The sequence below is a fragment of the Podarcis tiliguerta genome (genome assembly GCF_965153285.1).
Source record: "Podarcis tiliguerta genome assembly, chromosome: Z".
Taxonomy (NCBI): Eukaryota; Metazoa; Chordata; class Lepidosauria; order Squamata; family Lacertidae; genus Podarcis; species Podarcis tiliguerta.
In genome coordinates, this window is record NC_139553.1 from 38,338,603 (window position 1) to 38,364,153 (window position 25,551).

Below are 25,551 nucleotides of genomic sequence, written 5' to 3' on the forward strand. Positions count from 1 at the left end.
TGGGGCAGTCGGGTTGGGATTGAGCAGAAGGCCTACATAATGTTGTGAGGTTGGATGATTTAGGAATATTGGAAGCTGCCTTATACAAAGTCAGATACCAACAGTCCATCTGGCGGCTGCTTAGCATCAGCTCTCTAAGATTTCAGCCCCACCTGGAAAAGTTGGGAAATGAACCGGGGAACTCTTGCAAGCAAAGCAGATGAGCTATGGCCCTTCCTCTCATTTTCAAATTGGAGGCAGGGGGAATTGAGTGTTTGTTTCTTCATTTTCTCACATGGGGGGGTAGCTCTTTTTAGATTGCAAATGTACAGTCATACCTCATGTTACAGACGCTTCAGGTTGCACATTTTCAGGTTGCGTCCCACGGCGGCCCGGAAGTACCAGAAAGGGTTACTTCTGGGTTTCACCACTCGATCAAGCGCAGAAGCGCCAAATTGTGCAGCACACCTGTGCAGATACAGCACTTCAGGTTGCGCTCTTTTCAGGTTGTGAACAGGCCTCCGGAACGGATCCCGTTCACAACCAGAGGTACTACTGTGTACTATTTTACATACTTTAAAAAGTGGTGAGCCAGCCTTGCTCAGCATACAGGCCATGTCACTCATTCTGCTAAGCTGGGCCCTGGATATGTGCTGCAAAGTTCTACCTTGATAGTGCCCTGTGCAGATTCCTTGGGCATTTAATCTTGTTGTAGCCATTTGCGACCACAACCACAACTTGCCAGTTCCTCTCTAGCTTTAACCTCCCAGCAGTTAGTTCCAGGAATCTTGTTCCTTTGACCTCACCATAGTGTACACGTGCGCCACCCGCAGGAGTTCTGTGCACCCCTGAGCATCTCCAAAGGACCGAATCCCTAAACAGTTTGATGGATGGAGCTGCTTCACGAGAAAGTTGCAGCAGACTTCAATGACTTGTGAAAGCTGGAGAAGGCAAGCGGCGGCCAGCAAGCTTTCAATTGTTTCTTCTTTGAGTTCCAAGACACCTGTGTGGTTTAATATTTTCAGAGAGAGACAGAGAGAGAGAGAGAGAGAGGTGCATGAAAATGGGTTGTTCTTTTTTTGTGGGGGAAACTCAAAGAAAGTGTTCTTGTGACTGCACAAGATATTAGACTTGTTCGCACCACGCGATGAGCACAGGCACAAGCTGCCTCCAAATATGCACAACTGTTTGTGTGAAAGAGCATAATACAGTTTGTTGATTTGGAAGCCGCTGTGCATAAGAGAGTTGGCAGGGAGTTTACCTGTGTATGCATAGTGCACAAGGTCTTTCAGTGCGTCGGGGTCCACTCCTTCCATTTTGATTTCTTCCTGTTTTGCTTCACGGACATCGTTGGTAAACATTGCAGCAAAATAGTCAGACACAGCACTCAGAACCAACCTGGGAAGAGAAGGTAAGGATCCGTGTCAGCTCTTTATCTTGATGGAAGCATCAACCTTCCTCGCTGCTTTGGTTTAGTTTTGCCTTTTGCCTGGGTTGCTCTAAATGATGCATTGTGTGCACATGGAATAACATATTTTATTTTATTTTGGCCTATGACTAGAATGTCACACATCTGTGCAGTGAAGAGAATAAGGTGATTAAGTAATTTAATATTCTCTTGGAGAGCTGTTTCTCTTCCCTGAGCAAATTAAATCCCCCCTGACTGGCTTGATACACTGACAGTGCAAGTCTCTGCACGTCTACTCAGAAGAAAGCATTGTTGTTTTCAGGGGAACTTACACCCAGGTGTGAACAGGGGAGAAATTCAATTCAGTTTGCATTTAAGGGTGAACTTACCTAATTTGAACTTTCTGAAACAATGTGCAGACTGAAACACAGCTATCCTTTGAAATTTGCATCTCTCTGAATCTTGTAAAGTAGTTCTCAAGCCACAAAACGTGTACAAAAAATCCATATACTGGGTTAAATAGTGTGCATATAACTGCATATGTAGTGGAAAACAGCATTCAAAAATGCATTATATTAGGGGAAATTGTTCTGCAAAAGTGTGCTATCAGACAAAATTGCACAGAAAAAATATTATTATTATTATTATTATTATTATTATTATTATTATTATTATTATTATCCCGCCCATCTGGATGGGTTTCCCCAGCCACTCTGGGCGGCTTCCAAAAGAATATTAAACCCTAAACCCTCCCCTAAACAGGGCTGCCTTCAGATGTCTTCTAAAAGTCTGGTAGTTGTTTTACTCTTTGACATCTGGTGGGAGGGCATTCCACAGGGTGGGTGCCACTTTCAAGAAGGCCCTCTGCCTGGTTCCCTGTAGCTTTGCTTTTTGCAGCGAGGGAACCACCAGAAGGCCCTTGGTGCTGGACTTCAGTGTCCAGGCTGAACGATGGTGGTGGAGACTCTCCTTCTGGTATACTGGGTTGAGGCCATTTAAAAATGTGTATATTAGAAGAAGCAGGGCGGTCAGGGAGGCTGGGCACCTGTAGCAGGTCAAAATCTTTACCTGTGGGCAGGAATCCTATGCTCTCCAGCAATGAGAAGAACATCACATAGTTGCTTCTGCTGGAGATAATTCTCCATCTTGCGGAATGTCTGCTCTGCATGGTTTGCAGAATGAAAGCATTCATCTGATCTGTTGTTGTTCCCTCCCATAGGAGAGGAGCAGCTGCTTATTGATAGCCTTTTGGAGAAAAAAATGAGGTCACTGTTATGCAGTAATAGCTGTTAGCAAAGTCACTTAAACAACACAGAGTTCAAAGAGAAAAGAAATCCTAATTATACTTTACTGAGGAAACTGAACAAAAACGGTATATATAATTTGGGGAGAGGGAAACAGAAACGTTTTGTCTTTCTTACTTCAGGCCTTGTATATATTGGGGACACATTCGACTAAACATACAGGGGGGAACTCCCTCAGAAGTACGGAGCCAATCAGGGTACATGCTCCTTCAGCATACCTCATGCCAACCTGTGTGATTGCTAATCAACAGCTCCACCCTGCCCCTTCTTGGCACACTTTAGCTATTGAGAGGTCAGGCAAGTGGAAGCTATATGAAGAAAATGCCAGATGTCCTTCTGTGGAGAGGGAGTTCTATTCTTCGTGGGCTACTACAATGTCCAACAGTGTATGCTGCCACCATCAAATAGCTTTTATGGCATCCTATTTATTTTATTTATTTAAGAGGCCTGTTGGATCAAACCAAAGGCCCAGCATTTATTCCCAGAGAGGCCAGCTAGATGCCAATGGGAAGTCTACATTCAGAACATGTTCTTATTTAGAGGGATTTTTATCAATTTTTATGAAAATTGACTAGACCAGAAGCAGTTTGAAGCTGGTCTAGTCAATTTCAATGTGCCATTAACTTGCACCAGGCTAGGAGTGGCTCCAGTAAGAGGGGACTGGACCGAACAGGCTTGCCCCACCTGCAGTCCTGCTAAGTTGTGTGCCTGTAAAGTTACTGAGTGCTGCAGTAGCAATGTGGCTGGGCAGAGGGGCGGGGGGGGGGGAGAAAAGTCCCGGTGCAGCACAGAAATCATAATCTGTACATAGCCTTAAGGATTTGCTCTAGTTGACTGAGAATGCGCGACTCTCTCTTCCACTCTCTTTTCCTATTTTCCATCAAAATGAGTTATCCCCAGTGCCAGCCACTAACAGAGCTTTTGACGGAAACTCATTATATCCAACGGAATGCCCATACATTTCAAACGGAGGCGCCGAGCCGGCTGCTGCATTAGAAGATAAATATGGGAGACTGAGCTCAAAAATTGGAACTATTAGGTAAATAGCGCAACGAATTGCTGGCATTGCATTTCGGGCAGAAGACAGCGATGCGCTAGCACCAGAATTACCGTGGAGGACAGAAATGTCCTGAAGGTGGCCTCTTTAATCCTGTTGGTGCAATTGTTTCAAAAATAGGGGTGGGGGAGTAAAAAATGAAGATCCCACTCCAGCTGATGAGTTTCTTTTGAAGCTTCTGATCAGCAGCCTTGCTACACTCTGCCTGGCAACATAACCTTTACAGCATGGTTCGGGGCTTGGTTTAACCAGCCAGCTTATTCTCCTGTTTGGGGAGGGCTGTAGCTCAATGGCAGGGTGTCTGCTTTGCATGAAGAAGGTTCTAGCTTCAATCCCAAGCATCTCTAGGTAGGGCTGGGAGCATCCACCCTCTGAAACCCTGGAGACCCCCTGCCAGTCACTGTCTGCAATACTGAGATAAGTAGACCAGTGGCAGCTTTCTGTGCTCCTTTTTATTTTAGCCATTTATCCAGAATCATGAGGACTGGGACCTTGCTTTATTTTTAGGGGAGGAGCCATAGTTTAGTAGAACAGCATCTGTTTGGCATTCAGAAGTTCCCAAGGACAATTCCTAGCATCTCCTGGAAGAGCTGGGGAACGTTCCCTGTCTGAAACCCTGAAGAGCCCATAGCTAGTCGATGCAAACAATACTCAGGCCCAATCACCTGATATGATATAAGGTAGATTCCTATGTCCTTACTGTTCCCACTATGTGGCTTGCCCCTGTTTTTAGATATTTATCATCTATCTATCCTATCTATCTATCCTATCTATCTATCATCTATCATCTCACAGTTTTGTAACTGAGATCATAGACATTGGGAAGGTATGACTCACCTATCCAAATGTTTTCAATAGGACCCAAATTTAGCAAGCCTTAACATTCATGTAGATGGGAAATGTGGAAAATGAGGCTTATGACTGTGCATTTAATACCCGCCCCCAAGTCATCCTGTTGCTCCTGGCCCCACTTTTGCCATCATGATGCTCACGATAATGTCAGCAGTAGAAAGTCTTCTCTGTGTGCTGAGCACCCCATGCATGTTACAACCCAAAATAGCAAGGCTCCTAAACTGCAAGAGAAGAACTTCCACAACTGCTGCAGACATTATCCTGAACCCAACGAAATTGTGTTAGGAGCAATGGAAGGAAAAGAATTTAGCATGATAAATGGGCATGGAAGTCCAATTGAAGAGAGGTGGCTGCTGCCGCCACCTTACAAACTATCATAACAGTTCCTAGGATACCAGAATTTAAATCTCCACTCAACCATCAAGCTGGCTATCTCTCATCTCCCCAATCCTAAATTTAGTTCTTCATATTCCCACAATTGTTTGCCATTTAAAAACTAAAAACCAAGTCTCTATGAAAATTCATCAGCATAATAACATGAATGTCTCCTAATATACACATGTCTGAATGAAAATGTTGCCTGCTATGTACCTTTTTGTAAAGCAATGCTCTCTAATAATGCATTTTTGTATGTTATTTTCATGAATATATGCATTTTTATGCACCCTCCACCCTAGTATATGGAAAACTGCACTGCAAACTTTGGAAGCGCTCAAACTTTAAATGCGAACTGAATCTAATTCTTCCCCCATCCCCCCCTTACACACACATTTTGCCTGACTGATAGAAGTCACCAGGGCATAGGAAAAAGCAGTTTTTCCACCTCAGATTCTCCCTCTCCCTGCCCCATTGGAGTGCTCTGCCCACATTCCTGATTGCACATACTGTACAGCAAAGAGATGGGATGCAGACATGTTTGTTTTAACTGTCTCAGTGAATTGTATCATCAGATAGGAATGGGCTGCATCTTCCTTTTTGAAGGGGCGGGGGAACCCAAAGAAACGCACTTCTGATGCATGTGAAAATGTCTTCTGCGGGTGATATTGATGTGTCTCCAATATAATGGGAAACACATGTAACATTAATGGAAACTTATATGATGTTAGGTCTGGAGAATCATTTTCATTTATCACCACTGGGTTGTTTTTATGAGTTTGGGATTAAAATGAGCCATTTTCCTGCTCCCAGCTCTCTTGTTGAGTATTTATGTGGTTCAGAAAACAGGGAACTTGTTTGTATTTATGAGGCAGTAAGACTATCAGGAGACTTACAGAACAAGCAGCATTGCAGCGTGTAGCTTTTTAGCTACCATGAAGACCCAGTGATTAAACATCCACCTCTTTGCCATCACACACTCAAAATGGAAGATACATTAAGACCTATATCTGTTAAAGCTAGAGGTGGAGGGCAAATTCCATCCAGAACACATTTAAAGGCAGACATACCTAACATGCAGTTTCTGAAACAACATACGAACTAAAACACAGCTATACTTTGGAATTTGTGCTCCTCTGAATTTTGCAGTGCAGTTCTCCAGTCAAGAAATGTGTACAGAAATGCCTGCACTAGGGTAAAACATGCATTATAAAATGCACATGTTAGTGAAAACAGTATACAAAGTGCACTATATTAGGGGGAATCACTTGCGTGTTGAGTCCCAAAGCCACCCACCAAAAAAGTCACACATCACACATCAATTTTTGTTTAGGTTTCTGGCATGATTTTGGCCACAACTTTATTCAAAATACAAAAAATGTGAGTGGTTGCTTAGGCATTGGTTATGACTATCTGTCCTTGCCCAGGGACAGAACTGACTTCCGTACTCCAACAGAAGCCAGTGTGGGAAACAAGTATTGGGTGAGGAAATGAAGCTGGGCCACAGTCCCTCACTCCTCACCCTCATGTTCCTGTGGGGCTTGCACGGCCCAACATCCGCTGCCAGGGACAGGACGAAAAGAATGGCAAGCCCCTGGATTCCTTTAACGGAATTCCCATTCCGCACCACCATTGGAGGGGTAGGCACTTACCCCTCCACCACCAATTTAACCAATGCCTAACCGCCAACCTTACAAGTTGTGACGATTTGCTACGCGGTAGGCGAAAACCAAATGGCACCAGCCAATCAGCCAGATGGCAAAATTCCTACCGAGCCCCTGCTCCAAGGCAGATGACCCCATGACAGGCAATAGCAAGGTCAAGTGATCAGAACCCCCCCCCCCTCCTATTAAAGGGAGGGTGGGCGGGTGATCCGGTGCAAAACAGCCAATAGGACGCCCAGTGTTGGGCGACCTGTATTTAAAAACTCTGGCTCCTCCTTCAAAATTGGCAACAAGCAAAAATCCCCAGTAACACCATTAACCACTTAATGGCTTGGGTTTATCCAAAATCTGCCCAGCAAAAAACAGGGTGGCTTGTTTTCCCCAACCGCAACACGTGCTCTCTGTTAGGGAGAACACGCTTTTCCAAAATGTCTCTATCAGGCTAGCCAATGGTCTGACTTGGTTTAAGGCAGCGTCCAATCCACCTGAACTCTCTCAAAAGCTCACTGCTGAAGACTGTGCTGCTTTTGTTGGTTTATGTTTCCATTATTTATTTATTTATCTATCTATCTATCTAGCTATTTATTTTTCATTTGAGAATTTGCACCTCCACTGTTCATCCCTAGACAGCGCGCAACATATTAAAATAAATGCAGCAAGTCTCAGTAACATATCAAGTAGCATAAAATATTGGTAATAGCAGCAGCAGGCAGACTTAATGAAAGTACCTTAAAAGACCCAGCACTTAAAAGATAACATGGTAAATTTCAGATTAGGTTCCCTAAAAAAAAAGAGTTCGACAGGTGCAGTGCTACGGCCAAAAACAGCCTCCTGCCTGGTCTCCACTTGTCTCAACTCTGACAATGCAAACACCTGAAGAAGAGTATCAACAGATGACCACAGCAAACAGGTGAGCTGATACGGGCGCAGGAGTGTCTTTAAGCATGTGAGTGCTTCCCACTATGAGTGGCTTAGCAGGCAAACACTTGCAGTGTGATCTGGGCTTGGCAGTTGTTGGCAATCAATGGTAAAACTTCAACATTGGCAAGATATATTCCCAATGGGAAGTCCAAGTCAGATTTCTAGCAGCTGCATTCTAGTTTCTGCAGCATCTTCCAGGGCAGCTCTATGTAAAATACATTGCAGCAGCCCAACTGGAGTTTATCAGTATGAGAAGAGTCATTCATGTACAAATACACAGACTGAGCAGAGGAGAAAGAACATTCACATAAGCAGCATTTGTCCAAAGCAGTGACAGACCCCCTAAAAACCATCATCGCTCTCTTGAAGATCTATACCTATGCTGCTTCTTTCCAGCTAGTGACTTATGATTACCTTTCCCAACTCAATAAAACATATCACTACTTTCTCCCAATTTTCAATTCCATGCCAGGGCATTAGATCTCTCATTCAAGGAGTCAGAGTGGTGTCGTAGCTGTGTCCTATATCTCAAGCCCACAGATTATTGAGTGCGTGATTTACTGATATTCTTTTCTGCTCCCATTTTCCCCAAGTGCTTCCTTCTAAAGAAAGATTACTGGAGATTGGTGCTGCCTTTTTCTAATACATGATCATGAGGAAATTACATACAAACATACATACATCATCGTTTTATCCACAAATAAAACCATGCTCAAGGCAGCTTACAACATGAAAAACTACAGAATTATAAGTATAACGTAAGTAAAAAGGTAAAGGGACCCTTGACCATTAGGTCCAGTCGTGGCCGACTCTGGGGTTGCAGCGCTCATCTCGCTTTATTGGCCGAGGGAGCCGGCATACAGCTTCCAGGTCATGTGGCCAGCATGACTAAGCCACTTCTGGAGAACCAGAGCAGCACACGGAAACGCCGTTCACCTTCCCGCCGGAGTGGTACCTATTTATCTACTTGCACTTTGATGTGCTTTTGAACTGCTAGGTTGGCAGGAGCAGGGACTGAGCAACAGGAGCTCACCCCGGGGATTCGAACCACCGACCTTCTGATCAGCAAGTCCTAGGCTCTGTGGTTTAACCCACAGCGCCACCCGCGTCCTATAACATAAGTAGTCATAAACAATAAATTAAACACATTATCAATTTTGACATAAATCATAATATAATTTAAAATTAAAGCTACAAAAAAAAAAAAAATCAGTAACAGCTACAATAACCCCCAACAAAAACCTCTAAACAATATCCCAGCCCAAAAGTCTGTTCATCCCCTGTAGTCAGAGTTAGTCAGAGCCCTGCCCTCCCAGGCCAGGCCAGGGAGGGAAAGGCCTGTAAGGCAGGGAGTAAGTCTTCCAGGACTTGGAGCCAAGGTGATCTCTGGCCTCATCAGTAACCTCAGCTTCTGAAGCTGGAGTCAGTCCACTGTTGTGGTGATATCAAACACAAGGCATGTGAATTTTTCCACCCTTCCTCCTCACCTTTCCCATACTCAGGATTCTTCGAGTACTTGGACCACGTAGAATGATTTCTAATGTGGTTATTGTGGTAAAGTGATTTTAGGGGGGAGAGGAGCCATATGGCCCCTTGTCAAGAGTTCAAGGGACCCTAGGTATGAATCTGCAGCCATGGTGGTATCTGGTCTCTCTGAGCTCCCTCAACTTTTGTAGCTGGAGTCAGTCAGGGCCCTGCCCTCCCAGGCCAGGTGGGGGGAAAGCCTGCAAGGCAAGGGAGCAGGTCTTCCAAGACTCACAGGTAAGATGACGATAGTATAGGTTGAGCAGGCAGGAAGCATGCACACTCTTGTAACACCCTGAATAACAAGTGCCTGGAAACAATGACAGAGAGAGGCATTATCCTTGCCTTCATGCCCTGTGCCGACAGGCTTGGATAACCAGGCAGACAAAGTCCCTGAGAAGAAGCTGAAAGGGCAATGAGCTTAGCATGTGTGAGGTAAACTTCCAGAGGCTTTAAGTTACAGCTTTGTTTCACACCAAGAGCATCTCTGTCTTAATAAAACACAATGCTCCCTGGTTTAAACTTTATGTATTTTCCCAATAACCTTATTAATATAGTTCCATATTCATACTCTTATGAAGCATTAGAAACCATTTGGCAACTGTGACCTAATAAATAATACTCTCATTATGCACCCAAACATCCCAGAAGATGCGCCTTCACGTACGTGGTAATAAAGCATGAGCCTTGCTCTGCAATACTAATAATCATTTCAGCTTGTCAGGTAAATAGCCAATTATGGCTTGATTAGTTGTCCAAGTCCAAAGGCTACAAAATGCAGAAGAATTATGGTAACTGGGGAGCCACTACACAAATCCTTTAGAGAAGAGCTGGCGCCGATGGACCTAATTTATTTGTAGTGGTTGTGTACAGCGAGTCTAATTATGCTAGATTCGGTAATTGTTCACTCTGCCGCTCTATAATAATTGCTTTTCCAATTAATCTTATTTATTTTGAAATTGCTTATACATTTTCATATTTGACTTAGGTATCAGTGACTGCAGTAAAATGACTTCCCAAATAGATGATATGATGAGGACTAGAAAAGTGGCAGTTTGCATTAGGAAATGATTTTTTCCCCAAATTGGTTTCTTGCATTTTTCATTTCCTGCTCAGAATGCTCAGAAAAATCCTTTCCCACAAGAAGGGCTTGAATGCAATTGCCTTCTGCCAAAGTTTGTTCCCTCAGTAACTGGTATATAGGGTCATACTGACTCTAAACTGGAAGATTCCATACAGCTATTAACAGACCTGTCCTTTATGAATCTGCCCAATTCCCTTCTAAAGTTATCTAAGCTTGCCATCATCACCATATCTTACGGCAAGACATTCCACACGTTCTAGTATTTGGGGAGAGGGAAAACTTTATACAGATTTTCTCATGGAAAACTTCTCTACACATACTTTCTCATAGATAAAAGCTACCAAGATTTGTTAGAAGGAAAGGTCGTTGTGTAGCATGTTATTTTTCATTACCTAATAATTTATCGTAACAAAAATAGCCTAAAAGTAGCCTAAGGGGGAAAATAAGCAAGACTGCTTTTAGCTCACAGTCATACTGGTGAGAATGTGCCTCCACGAAAGTGAAAACTTTAGTTGATTAATCTATTGAGCACACTTTTACCTTAATAGACACTTTTTGTGTGCCCAATTTTTGGCTGTGAAAATGCATACAAAATTCAGAGACATGTGAATTCCAAAAGGTAGCTTCCATTAAAATGTGAACTGGATGAACATCTCTGTCTTCTTCCCCCTTCCAAGTAACTGAGTACCTGAGAACCAGAGAATGTTAAATTAATGGGTGCTGGGAGCATGTGTGCCATGAAGCTCCCGTTTAAAGTGATGTACAGTTTTGCATAAGCTGTCAGAAAGACCCACCATAATTAGAAACATGCGTTTCCGTAGAAACAGCATCTTTGGGAAACTGAGCCGCTGTCCTGATGATACCTTTCACACTGTTGTTCTGATGACGCAGAAGATTATACTTGGTGTCAAAAGGCGGAAAAGCAAGAGGGGGTTAGAGGAGAGGATTGTCAACTGGAACGGGGGAGAGGGGGAGTGGAAAGAGAGAAATCTACCAAAAGCTGTTCAGGAAAGATGACAGGGGAAATATCTTTATCATAGCATGGAGCAAATCCCCAGCTAGACAAGGGCAAAATCGAAGGAAAAATACTGCCCCTTCGTGACTTTTACTATACATGTGCCATACATGAGATCTGAAAAGGGTTTCTGGGGTTAAGCGGCGAAGGAACTCCAGCTTCAGGTTAAGTTCCCCTTTCAACAAACTTCCTAAATTGGCATCTTGATCCCAGTCAATATCTCTGTTGTACTGTTTTGAACTGATTGCATGCATGTGTTGTTGTTCTGAACTGTTTTAAACTATAAACTGTGCTTTTAATTGCGTGTTTTTTTTATAAATGCAATTGTTTTAAGTGTTTCGATGTAAACTATTTTATACATATATTTTATTATTTGGTGAATCACTTCAGGATGCCTCATGGGAACCAATTTATAAATGATATGGGGGAGGGGAGGGAGGAGGGAGGAGGAGGAGGAGAAGAAGAAGAATTAAAAATGTAGAATTCTTTGGTTCTGGGGAATAACACAGTAGCACTGCTCTGAAAACTTATTGCAAAGGTGCTGCTTCTAGCCATATGGAAAACCTCAGAATTGTTATTTTCCCACAGTTGGGATTTCATGCATTTTAGCACTTTGCACATCAGCTTGCAGTAAGCGTGTAGGGCCCAGTTCTGAAAGATGTGGTGAGGCTTCTGCTCTGATTAGAATTAATAGGTGTTGACAGCTCTTAGAGCTGAAGGGTGCAGAGGAACAGGGGGAGGAGCACCCAAATGCTAATCTAAGATGTCAGGAATCCATACTGAGCATGATTTAATTCTGGAGCTAAAGGAACAGGAGGCGGATGCACACTTGAGACTAAAGGGGGGGGGCACTGACTATTCTGTGCCAATGTGGAGTTCAGGATCAGCCACAAAGCTCACAAGTCAGCCTTGCACAAATTCCTTTCCTCTCCCTCAGACATGCTGTTCTGGTAAGTTGGATGACAATTGGAGGGGTTTGTGCTCTTATCTGCTGTGTTTTTTTCTTGTAGGTCATCCTGACTCACAACTCACAGCTGTGTTGCATGGATCTAAGCCAGGCATTCCCAAACTCGGTCCTCCAGCTGTTTTGGGACTACAACTCCCATCATCCCTAGCTAACAGGACTAGTGCTCAGGCATGATGGGAGTTGTAATCCCAAAACAGCTGGAGGGCCAAGTTTGGGGGTGCTTGATCTAAGCTGAGCCAAGCATAATGTGGTGTGACCAGCATTTTGCTTTGAAACTTCCAGAGAAGTAGATCAATATTCATGCAGAATGAGGGCAAACAGATACAGTAGTCGAGGAGGGGAGGGGAGGGGGCACTGTGGCCCTCCAGATGTTGTCCCATCTTTCCTGGCTTTTGACCATGCTGGTTTAAGATGAAGGGAGCTGGAATTCAATAGCATCTGGAAGACCCCCAGACTCCCTGCTCCTGCCACAAATGAAGATAGATGCAGTTTAGGCAGCTGCTGTCCAGCCACTCCTTTGCAAAACAGTTGGATGGATAGGAGGTCCAAGAGGTCCAGCTGATGGGAATTAATTCTTAGGAGATGGTCCCCTGAGAGCTGAGGATCTCTCTTGGTCTCTGAATGAGATATACTTCAGCACTTTGGCATGGTTGCACCCGTCAAACTTAGGGAAAAGTGGGGAGAGAGAGAAACAGCTGGCAGTTTTGAAAGAGAGAGCAAAGGGTTACTCATTTGAAGCTGAGATGGAGTTCTAGGAATGCTGCTTACATTCCCCTCTCTAATATGTGTGCATGAGAAAGAGCAGGAGATAATGAAGTTGGAGCAGCTATTTGCTCTGCTGCAGAAGAATCACCCAAACCAGAACCCTGAGAGTCTAACGTTGGCCAGGATGGAAGATTGGGGGTGGCAGGTTGGAGGGGAAATAAGTATGCCAGCTCCTGGGCTGGTGCAGTCAGCCCCTGGTCCTACATTTCCCCACCTCTGCCATAGAAGGAGTGCATTACACAAAGGATGTGCTGCCACAGAGAGGTCTGTGCACAGCATCACCAACCACAATCCTCCACTCACAGGAGAGTATGATGAACAGACTTCTTGGCTGGCTGTCAGGTGCTTTGGAACCCCACACAAGAGATTTTGGCAGGTGTCATGTGATAGACAGGTGGGTTGTCCTGGTGAAGTTTTTCAAGGGGGGGTGTACCTACCATACACATTTTTGCAGAACAACTTTCCCTAATGTAATGGCCTTTTGTGTGTTATTGTGTGTTATTTTAACAACAATATGCACTTTTATGCACACTTTTTCAGAATGTATGCATTTTTGTATTCATTCTATCATCTATCTATCTATCTATCTATATCTATCATGTATCTATCTATTTTGTATACAGCCCTACACCCACACGTCTCAGTTGGCTAGACTATTGCATTGCAAAATCCTGAGAATTTTGAAGGCTTTATTTCTCATATAGCTGTGAAATGTGCAAATTATGTGGGTTCACGTTTAAATGGGAACTGAACCAAATTTCTTTCCCATCCCTGGTAAGGACCAAAGCTGATGGGTAAAGTGGTCAACACAGCATGGACAATTGTCTAAAGCATGAAGCGCACAGTGCTAATGGCCTGTGCCTAACTCCTCATAAATAGTTTGGAAGTCAATGATTCAGCCGTAAAATAACCTTTAATTGTCCATTAGGTCTAACTAAAGTGCTTTTAGACTGCATTTCGATAAAGCGAGCAATCGTTTTTTATGTCCTCCTAAGAATGCGCACACTGTGATGCAATTTCCTGTCCATTTCATAGCTGTGTCACCCCAACTTCTCTGTGAAAACAATCGAAACGCTGCTTTAATATGCTTGAAGTATCTAATTTCATTGCTATTTCATACACTGTCCGCAGGCCCCCTTTTTTTTTGAGATGCCATTTTTCACAAGAATAATCAATGGCTATGTTGAAAGATTTATGGACTATAATTAGAAAGAGTAAAATGTACCATTCCATTATCTTTATTTCCCATGATAAAGAGGGCAATACTGCTAAAGTAATGCAGCCTTAGCCAACCTCCTGCCCCCCAGATGTTTTGTTCCCACCAACCCCATGGGACTACAATTTTGGACTGCATTTCCCACCATTGAGCCTGATGGGAGCTGTGGTCCAAAAACCACTGGAGCACATAGGTTGGTGAAGGGTGCTGTGAGCACATTGCCAGGATCGTGGGCAGCTGTTCAGAGTCCATGCCCATTGTTGTGCCATTCTTCCAAGCTATTTGGATCAAGCCACAAACATAAAAAGTTGTGTGATTTGCCCCAAGTGTGTGCCTGGCTTCAAGAAGAGGATAGAAAGCCTGTTATGGAAGTGTAAATGACTTCACTTATTGCCTCTACGTTTTACAGAATTGTGTATAACCTTTTCTTAAAGGGCACTTCCATGCTGCTAGTTGGTGCTTGCTGCTCCCTTAGGTAACAGCTACAGCCAATTTTTGCTGCCTATAATGAGAAACTGTAATATATAATTTAAGCTATTTTCCAAACAATGCCCCTACTGAGTGTAATGCAATTAAATGGGAAACCTGACTTGCAGTGCAGAGGCTTTACACAAGAAAAGTCTAACATTAGGCACAGGAGAACTAGAAGAAAGAGGTAATAATGAGCTGGTGAAAACATTAAGTATATTCACAAAAGAATATTTTTCTTCCTTGGCCCAGTAGAATTGAAAAGGTCCCTCCACTGGGTGATATTGCCCAGCCATACAACAGTGTTAGGTTTACCAAATGTCATGTTTATCATAAACAAAACATTATCTGTTGCCTGTAGACGGTCTCTACCTACACAGCCATAGGCTGTTTCAGAGAAAATGAAACAGCAGAATGTTAGCAAACTGTGCAACTTCTGGGAGAGAAGTGAATGGTCTCTTTGCCTAGGGAAAAGAATCAAAGAATACATTGGGAAAATGAAGGAAGTGAGTTCATAAGAGCTTAAAAACTGGGGGCTGTGGAGGCAAGAAAGAGGCAGAGATGATGGGAAAACGAATGGGCTATTCACATGTAGGGATGCAGAAGAAATTTGATTATGTTTGCAATTAAAGGTGAACCCACAAAATTTGCACTCTCCGAAACAATGCACAAAAAACACAGCCATCCTTTGAAATTCTCACATCACCAAATTTTACAGTGCAGTTCTGCAGCCAAGTAATGCATATATTCTGTTAAAGTGTGCATAGAAACACATATGTTCATGGAAATACTGTGCAAATTTGCATTGTGTTAGGAGGAAATGCCTTGCAAAAATGTGTATATCAGTAAAAATTGGCACAAAAATGCTGATGACCTATCAAGAGTGGTGCTCTGCTAACATTATTACCCTGGAAGAACAACTGCTGTTGCCTGGCTCTCTATCTGACACCTTCCCTATCTGACACACAAATCTTTATTCTTCATCTCTCTCCTTCTCACCTATTTCCCTCCTCTGTTTTGTTCCTTATATTCACATTTATCTAAAAAAAATAAAATCAGATTTGTTGGTAATTCAACAAGTCGAAGACAGTAGTAAGGAGAAAATTCAACTATTTAGAAGCCTCTTTTCTTTTCCCCCGTGAATTTGGTATCACCAAAAAAGAGACGAGAGATAGCTATTTTTTCAAGCTTCTCGGTCTGATGGTGAATCTCAAGATACAGCTGGACTTCAGCTCCCACCGAACTTGTCCAGTGGTCGGGGGTGATGGGAGTTTCTCCCCGTTGCTTCAGTTCTCTATTCTGCCTTCAGTTATCATTATTCTCCTTTTTATTGATATAGCTCTGGATAAAAACATTAATAAACTACAGATTTGGTGATAGTGGTGGTGAAAAGAGCTAAGGCTGCCAAAGCTCCCAGGCCACCTTTTCTGAAGGCAAGCTGTGTGCATCTCACCTTGTCAGTCTCGCACCCAAAGTCTGCCGACTCGGAGGCAGCTTAATGATTTTCTGTATAGCCGACCCTGACCTTATTTAGGCGACGCTGATTGGAAGTCATTGTGTGAGCCTGGAATAAGCTTACACTGCTAGTTAGTGGTCCGGTTCAATGTCATCTGCATAGAAAGTGCAGATGTGACTTGAAATTTAAATGGGCAATTCTGCAGGCAGCAAAATCCTGGAGGGCTCACAATGGCCTGAAAGGACCATCCTGAAATCGGAATTTGCCAATGTCGTTCATACTCACTGCTTGGAGCCACTTCTCACTGGCAATATTCTGCACTGTCATGCAAAGTTTGTAAATGTGCGCACTCCGTATGGGATGCCGCACATGCGCAGTCCATACGGACGTCATGCATGCATCACCAGGCGATTCGCCCTGCCCCTTGGCATCCCGCCCCGGGTGCCAGAGAGGGTTCCTCCACCAATGGGCTTATTGTGTGGTTTGTCTCTATCAGGGTCATGGCCTTCCAGCCCACCTAGCAGCCCCAGTTCTACAGAAACAGCTTCCATACTTGTAGCAAATAAATACTCGTGGAGACAAAAGCTGTACTCCCAAGTCTGGGTCATAAGTTTAAATGCCAGAATATTTCTCCCTGTGCTCAAGGTATATTTCCCAAATTAAAGTGTCAGTTCAGAATAACAGCAAAGGCAATAGAGAGGCAACTGTCTAAATCTGGATTGTAAGCTCCTCGACGCAGCCATTTGTTTCCCTTGCAGCAGAGATGGGGGACCTGGGACCCTCAATGGCCATGGTCTGGGGTGGTGGGATCTGTAGTCCAATGATATCTAGATTTGCCAGTGTCATCTACATTCATAATGTACTCAAAAACAACAGGAGCAGCAATAACGAAATGTTGCCGTTCCTGATTCCAGTCGGTCGGTCGGTCGCATCCTCTTTCTGGATGTGTCATTCCATTCTATTCCCCCTCCCCAGAGTTCCATTTCCATTTCCCCAAGAATTAGCATTCCGTGCCCATTGAGCATGCTCAGAAAAGCTGCTTTTCAAGATTTTCCACCCTTAGGCGTTTCTTCCCTCTGCAAAGTCTGAGCCTCTTGCAAGCCTACTGATTCCTTCTTGCGTGGGGTAAGAAAAGGTTCTACACTTGACCATTTCAGTCTTGGAATATTTGATAAATACATTGAGCATGGTGACTATCTGGGGAGGCAATGAGAAGCATTTGTTAGATGGGCACACAAATGGAGACTAAGTACTACGAGGTTTAGCAAAAGTTGCTAGCTATGGGAGCCAAACAGGGCCTCCATTTGCAAAAGGAGAATACCACTGAATATGATTTCCTGGGAGCCACAGCATGGAAGGCTCTCACCTTGGGGGATTGTGACCTTCCTAGAAAGGATCCGATAGCCATCAAGAGGGCATCAAGAGGCTGGAATTTATATACGCTTGTCTGATCCAGCACAGCTTTGCCTTCTAATGAGCAGAGTTCCTCTTATGCAACAGGGTTTCCTTAGGAACATAAGAAGATGTTTTATGGCAAGTGAGAGCATTTGTCCATCTACCTCAATACTGTCTACACTGACTGGCAGTGGCTCTCCAGACAACGGCCATTCCCAGTCCTACCTGGGGATGCTGCAGATCAAACCTGTGGCCTTCTGCCTGCCAAGCATGCACACTGTTTGAGAAGCTTCTCCTGGTGGTGAGGGAGTTATCCAAAATTATTATAGGGGGTGGGATGGCAGGTTGCAGCTGTAATAGGGAATTTTGGACATCATACCCTCCCCTTCAGCTCTTCTATGAATAGAATAGTCTTCCACTTGTATTGCGTCATCATTGGATCCAAACCACAGGGGAGGAAAATTTGGCCACTCAGTTAAAAAAAAATGCCTAGAATGTCTGTCAAAACACTAGACATTTTAGAGGCAAGAACACCATATTCTATGGTAATGAGAAGATAGTCATTGACAAGGACATGAAAAACACAACACCCAGTCAATCCTGACAGTCACGAATCCTTGATAGAAAGAGGTTGTGATTCAAACAGTTCCCATTAGATGAGTCCACAATCCCTGTATTTGTCATTTGGTGAAGTTCATGAGAGACGCTAGACATGTGTCATCACGATTTGGGGAAGCTAGGCAGCAGATGAGAAGCGCCATACCCTGACCCTTAATTGCTGGGTGCGGGAATGTTAAATACTATTATGCCTTCCACTTTCTCACCCATCCCCTTCTTGGGTTGTAACGCAGGCAATCACTAACTTTAACACTGCAAAACAGAATAAAACACCCAGTCGAAAAATATGCAATGTACAAACAGCTTGCGTTTGCACCGCATGCTTTTAAACTTCAAGCAGATGGTCACAGACAGTACTTTTTGAATTTTGGGACATTTGATACCAGTGTTCACTTCTCTCCCCTTCTGCACCCATACATATGCCAAGTGAGGATAACACTTCATGCATCTGATGAAGCAGGGATCTGGTTGAAGAAGAATATGTCATAATAAATGAGTTAATGTTTAAGAAGCGACACGACTAGCATGCCTAACCCTCTGGACATTTTTAATACTGGCCCTTTCACTGACTGTTTTCACAGAGGATAGATCTGCTGGTGGCTTAACAGTGGAGGCTGGTCCATTAGGACAAAGTGCCCCACCAACCTCAGCCTGCTTCCCTGCCTGTCTCCTGGCTTACAACCAGTCAAAGGGATGTCACTGCTTATCCTCTGGTGCTTCCTCATTCTCAGCATTTCCCTTGTGCAACTCGGGATGGAGGAGGCCAGGGACAAAACAATAAATTAGTTTTCTCTGCCTTCCTTAGCTCTGCCTTCACCTGCTGTTGGTCTCCCTGCCTACCAGTCCTATTGAGCTGCTAATGGGAACCAATTAGAACTTTCAGGTTCTAAAGCAGTTGCTGGGTCATGGCCATAGCTCAGTGATCAGGCTTTTCTAACACATTGTCACAGGAGTGTGCTGGTCTGTAATCACACAGTTCAAAGATAGTTAACTTTATTAGCAAAAAGAAGGATCTCCACAGACTTGACTGTCAGGCTTAATGAGCAAAGTAGCTCATTCCCAGTAGTCTTCTTCCATGAAAATCAGTTGCCAAGACTGAAAGTGCCCACCTCCTCAGGCTTTTCCCAAGCAATCAGAGACTGCGCCTGCATGAAGCCAACCACTCCTCTGCCCTTTTCATGCCTCTTCTGGTTCTGGGAGACCAGGGGGAAGGGGAGCTTGTCGTAGCAAGAGGAGAAGACACCCATGACTCTTCACCAGCCGGACTCACCTCTGCCTCTTGGCCTCTCTCTTCTCCTGCTTCAGCTTCTGCCTCTGATTCTGGGCTTCTCTCTGCCACAGACTCTCCCAGCTCACTCAGCCCTGTTACCTGTTCAGCATCTGACACCTCCTCTTCCCTGTATTCTCCCTCTTCTCCCTCTGACCACTCATCATCATTCCACCACCAATCCCTGGGCTCTGAGCCTTCCTTTCCTGGAGGTTCTCCAGCTAGTTCCTCCCACCATTCCTCTGCATCCAACCAGTCCATGACACACATATGAGTATCTACCTGGAGCCTCTTCTTCACCACTACCACCACTAACAATGACAACAACAACACACTGCTTTAGTGACAGGTATTCTTTCCTGCCTAGTAATTGGAAACAACTTCTCATTATCCCATTGTTGAAGCCCCTAGCTGGAAAGGCTGTTGCTGTTTACTTCGCCAATCCAGAGGGAAGACGTTTTAGGGTTTCAAATCACAGATACTGCAAAACACAGTGATGCTGCCCTATCCAGGTAGGGACCATAGTTTAGTGATAGGGCAGCATCAATTTGCACACAGAAGATCCTGGGTTCACTCCCCAGGACCTCCAGCTAAAACGAGCAGGAAGCAGGAAATGTAATGGACCTCCTCCACAGACTCTGAGGGGCTTCTAAGTTCGGCTACAGCTTAGAGGAAGAGAGCACACTTTGCATGCTGAAGGTTCAAGGCCTAATTCCCAGGGACTCCAGTTGAAAGGATCCAGAAACAGTCATTGAGGAGGACCTCATTCTGAGTAGTCAAAGTAGGCAATCCAACTTGGGTGGACATCTAGCTTAATGTGGTACAAAGCAGCTTCTTATGATTCCCCATGCCAGGTCCATTACAACTGGACCTTAGTGCCTGGAATTGTTCTCACACAGTGACTTTTCCGTGTCCCTGTTCAATATTCCTGACAGCTGCTGTAGGATATATGGAGAGACTCTCAAAGGAAGGCCAGACTCCACACAATTTTGAAGGCATCCCAGCAGTGATGACTATATTGATTTGTTGAGTTTTGCTGGGCAAAAGTGGCCTCCCAAAATTTTCCACCCTTATTGTGGGAGGCAAGACTGGGGAGGAGGATATTCAGATTAATCTCTGGGAGGGATGTGGAATTGTTTTGTGGTAACAGGTTTTGTGGTAGCAAAAATAATTCCCAGAAAATTCTCTTTTGAGACATTTTGATTCAGGTTAATGCTGAATGAGACTGTTGCTCATTCATTCTGATAGAGAAAGGAAGCAATTGTCCAGGAGAAAAGGACCAGGAGAAGGAAGGTGCGCCCATTGCTTTATTTAATATTACTGAATTACTGAATATTAAACAATATGAAAATTGGGGGTGCTTAGCAGGAGCTGAAATTCTCCATCCAATTATTGGATTAAGAAATTGAGGAGGCCATTTTGTTGAATATTCTCCAGGGGAGAATCAACCTTTTCCAACAGTTCAGAAAAAGAAAAATTCAAAGAAATTCTGATAAAATTGTTTTTCTGAGAATTTCAGCCCAACTTTAGCTAGCTACCAGCAGAGAAAGGGATCTTTCCAGCCAATGGTGGTTGGTGCGTATCTGGGCTGCTAGGTGGAGTCAAGTAATTCTTGTTTGTCCCCATCCTCTTCTCTTCTGAGTTATAGACAGCTAGTAAGCAGTGCTACCCTTCGAAAGGCCATAAATAAGAAATCATGCAAGCTGAGGGCACAACAAAGTTGGTTGAGCAGTGCTGTATTTGCCTTAGTATAGTTTCCACTGTTTCCACCATATTTGTTGTTCTTCATGCTCAAAGTTCCTGCTCAAGCTATGCTCTCTCATACACTTACTTGGAAATAAGCCCCATTAGCCTCCATTAAACACTTATCAGTAAAGGTGTGTAGAATCAGACTTCACAAGGAAAATTCCATTACTGTGTATGTTGCTGCATTCTTGTTGGCATCAGTGCAAAAAGTACACTGGTGTCAGGCACTTAATGAATCCTCTATAGATTTCAATATGCCAACGTGCCTTTTGTTCAACTTGCCCAGACATAGATTTGCACGAATCAGGATTGCTACACATCACAAGCTGGAGAAATGAGAAGCAATTTTTAAAAATGCAGGTTGTCAAACAGGATTCCTTTTTCCCTGGCATGAAAAAATGCCGGAGACTAAAATTATATATATTTTTTGCAATACATGTGCAGTTTGTATTGGAGCAAATACATTTGCATCCTGACTGAACTAAATAAATATTTTCACAGCAATTCTGTGAGGTAAGTTAGGCTAAGAGAAAGTGACTGGCCCAAGGTCACCCAGTGAGCTTCAGGACTGAGAAGGAATTTGACCCCTGGCCTCTCAGGTTTCTTGTCCCAACACTCCAACCACTACAACATACTGTTTTTAAAAAACAAATTACTTCTGGAACCACATTTCCATCACTGTCCCCTTTTTTTTGCTTTTGGCCCTTGTTGCTATCAGTTTCTCACAAAAAGTGACTCCCATCCTAAATCTGAACTCTAACCCTTTCCTGCTCATTTTCAGTGACATTTTACTTAGAAAGGTTGCAGCCTTGTCTACACTGGGTTAGTAGTTAGTTCAAATGAACACAAGGGAACTTATTCCTAGAAGATCAGCCTCCGTGTTTGTTTAGGACTTACAGGTCAATCCAACATATCAATCCCTGACAAGCAAGTGTCCCCCCCCCCCGCACCCACTGCCCCCGCCATCAAGCATTTAGTTTAATAGTACTCCCAAGCAAGTGTGCATGACTGCCCTCGGTTCTCTCCCTTCAGCAAGCTGCGGGTGAGATTACTGCAATTTTAAAATAAACCTTTAAGAAGCTCCTTGCCACTTCCCAGTATGGTTCAAGGTTAATTATATTCATCAATGAGGCAATAAACAGCAGCAACAAAGAGGACTGGTGGCAGTGTCTGTGTGTGTCCCAACGTTTTCCATTCATCAAAGTTTGAACTTATTGATAGAGTCACGGGAAAGGGAAGGTTTTGAGCTGGTTCATTTATCTGAAGACAAATTAACACGCTCTACAGAAGCCACTGAAAAATCTCAGAGAAGTGTCGGGGGGAAGGGGGTGGGAGTAAAAACAAGGTGAAGCACAAAAGACTTTGTTCCTTGGTGGGGGTTGCATCTCATAAACAGGAAACACCATTCACACACACACACAAAATAGCAGTATTTAGCACAGTGTGATGTGTGTGAATTTTAGAGGAAGGGGTTTCATTCACTTGGGGTTAAAAAGCCCCAGCAATTTTTTAAAAATGAAACAATGCATGCTTCCTAAGAACTGGACAGTATATTCATTTCCAAGACAACAGCAAGAGTAAGGTTTATTTAAGAAGAGAGAGAGTTGGGAGAGAAAGAAAGAGTAAGCAGTTTAGGCCAAAGCTCACCTTTCTCATTAATCTTTAGGCTCACAAACCCTTAACTGGGGGGAAAGGATGCTGTTATATGCCAGGTCAGATCACTGGCCCATATGGCTCAGTACAGAGGTACCTCAGGTTACATACGCTTCAGGTTACAGACTCCGCTAACCCAGAAATATTACCTAGGGTTAAGAACTTTGCTTCAGGATGAGAACAGAAATCGTGCTGCAACGGCATGGTGGCAGCAGGAGGCCCATTAGCTAAAGTGGTGCTTCAGGTTAGGAACAGTTTTAAGAAGGGACCTCCGGAACAAATTGAGTACTTAACCCGAGGTACCACTGTATTGTCTACACTGGCTAGCAGCAGCTTTCCAAAATTTTAAGCAGGGAGTATTCCCAGCCCTGCCTGGAGATCCTGGGAACGGAACCTGGGACCTTCTGCTTGTAAAGTGTGGATGCCTTACCATTGAGTTTAGGCTGTTTCCATACCCTGCTGTAACCAAGTATAAGAACATGCAACCAAAATAAATGCACTTGGATACCCTGTCTGCTTCAATTTCTCTGCCATTCCTCTCTCTCACCCCACACCCCCGCCATGTCATATTTTAGACTGTAAGTTCCTCCAGGCAGCGACTTGTTCTCTTGTGCGTTGCAATGTGCCGTGCACATTGATGGCGCTTTTTATATATAACAACAACAACGTTAGCAATGACTACAAACAATGACCATTAATAACAGCAATAACATGCAGCTGATTTTCCTCAGCGCTGCCCTCTAAATCACCCACCTCTCGACGGACTCATCCTTGCTCTCCTCTGTGATCATCTGCAGCTCCTGCGCCTTTCTGTCTAGATCTTCTTTGTCACCTTCCTCCTCTCTGACAGCTTTCGGCGCCTGCTCTGTGGCTTGCAGGTGCTCGATGAAGTTCTGCTGCTCAGGCCAAGTCTGGATCGGCCGGTGGGGCACTGGGGTCGGTCCAGGCACTGGCGCCAAGATGTTGTGTCGTATTGGGCTGTTGTTTTTCTTCAGCCCATTTCTGTCCCGCGAGTGGCTCTTCAGCCTGTTCTGAACTGGTGTCCCTCTATGCTCATATCCTTCCTGCTGCAGGCAACCTCCGGTGCCTGTGGAACTCTGAGAGGGGTGGCTGAACCATCTCCAGCGAAGCCTCAAGATCTGCTTCACGTCAAATTCCTTCTTCCCCGAGACTGACATCTTCACAAGTTGTGGAAGGGGAAAGAGAAAGAGAGAAGGAAAACACTGCTACAAAAAAAAATCCTGTTGTTCCAGAAAGGAAACAGACCCTGGTGTTCGTCTCCTCTGTTTTTCAATGCCTCCGCTTCATCCTCTCCAAAATAAGGAACGAAAGGAAGAAATGCTCCTGTTCCTAATACTTGTCCTTCCCTTTCTCTCACTGAGGCTTCCTCTGTATGTCGCGGACAGTTCTGCTAAGATCTTCCTAACTGTATAGGTGGGAATCCATCCTGACAGAATGATGAGGTCAGATCTTAAACAAGTAAATCAGCTTAGCGCAGGCAAGCATCTGCTATTACACTACCCGGTGGCTCAGCTCACACACACTCATGCAAGCAGCAGTGTAGAGCTACACTATCATCCTAAGGGATCTTAGCCTGCAACCTCAGCTGCATGTAAAAAAGAAAGCAGTTCATACTTTATTCCGCACACACACACCCCAAGGCAAGCCAAAATGCCTCTCCCTCACACCAGGGCTGCAATCCTATATGCGCTTCCCTGGAAGTTAAGCCCCACACATAGGGTCAGGATGCCTTGTTGCACAACTTTAAGCCTTCTTACGTGTAAGCAAACGCCACTCAGTGAAATCAAATCTGGTTCATTTCCAAGTCAGTCGAGGAGGTTTAGGGATGTGATACAAGATTTTATAAGGGGTATTAATGGGAGGATATTTCTAAGTAGGGTTTTAATGCTCAGTTTTTCAATGCCGTGATTCTCCAGCAGTTCAGTTTCTTCTTAAGAATATCTTTCATATATTCCTTGTTTTCGTTATTTGTTTTTTAAAAGTGAAATAACTAGAGGCAGCTAGCCCTCAAGTATCGTACAATATTACTGTAAACAAAATGAACAGCATTCAATTTTAAATTCAATAGCATAGTCTGGCATAAATGGACTTTCTGTCTCTCCCCCAGGGTCCCCCAGTTTGTAGGCATAGAATTCTGTGGAATTTACCTTCCCTATAGGAAGGACTGCAGAGGAAACTTGAAACATTCAGATGAGATACCCTCCCTAAAGAAGCATATCTATGGAAAACACAACACCGTTTCCTGGCTAAGTGCCCATATAAATATCCTCATGCCATCCGGCTCATCTATTTTCTCTCTCTGACACACACACACACACACACACACACACACACACACTGCATAAAGAATCAGTGCAATTATGTTGTCTGTAACCAGCTGGGGTATGCTAGAACAGGGGTCAGCAAACTTTTACAGCAGAGGGCCAGTCCACTGTCCCTCAGACCTTGTGGGGGGCAGGACTATATTTTGAAAAAATAAATAAATGAACAAATTCCTATGCCCCACAAATAACCCAGAGATGCATTTTTAAATAAAAAGACACATTTTTCTCATGTGAAAACACGCTGATTCCCAGACTGAGAAGGCGATTGGGCCGAATCCAGCCCACGGGCCTTAGTTTGCCTACCCATGTGCTAGAGAACCAGCACATGGATTTAAAGTTCCTCTCTCGTTTTATTAAATATCCACATGCCTCCCATTTATGATGATGGGGTGTTTGGAAGAAGAAGCTACGTATTGTGGGGTATTTGGAGGGTTGCAGTATGTGCACACAGACAGACACCTGACACACTGCA

General features: G+C 44.0%; 1 protein-coding gene across 4 annotated transcripts in view; it reads right to left on the reverse strand.

Moving 5' to 3' along the window:
- KLHL4 (kelch like family member 4) overlaps positions 1-24,408 on the reverse strand; it is a 45,280-nt gene extending 20,872 nt beyond the window's left edge. For 3 of the 4 annotated variants that reach the window (XM_083422281.1, XM_083422280.1, XM_083422279.1), the window contains exons 1-4: positions 23,488-24,406; positions 2,456-2,632; positions 1,241-1,377; positions 786-982 (exon numbers count right to left, since the gene is read on the reverse strand). In XM_083422281.1, coding sequence (XP_083278407.1) covers positions 786-982; positions 1,241-1,377; positions 2,456-2,632; positions 23,488-23,912 — 936 coding nt within the window. In that variant the 5' untranslated portion in view covers positions 23,913-24,406. Of the gene's footprint in view, positions 1-785; positions 983-1,240; positions 1,378-2,455; positions 2,633-23,487 lie in introns of all 4 variants that reach the window. The other variant, XM_083422282.1, reaches the window with a different exon arrangement.
- Positions 24,409-25,551: the final 1,143 nt, after the last annotated feature.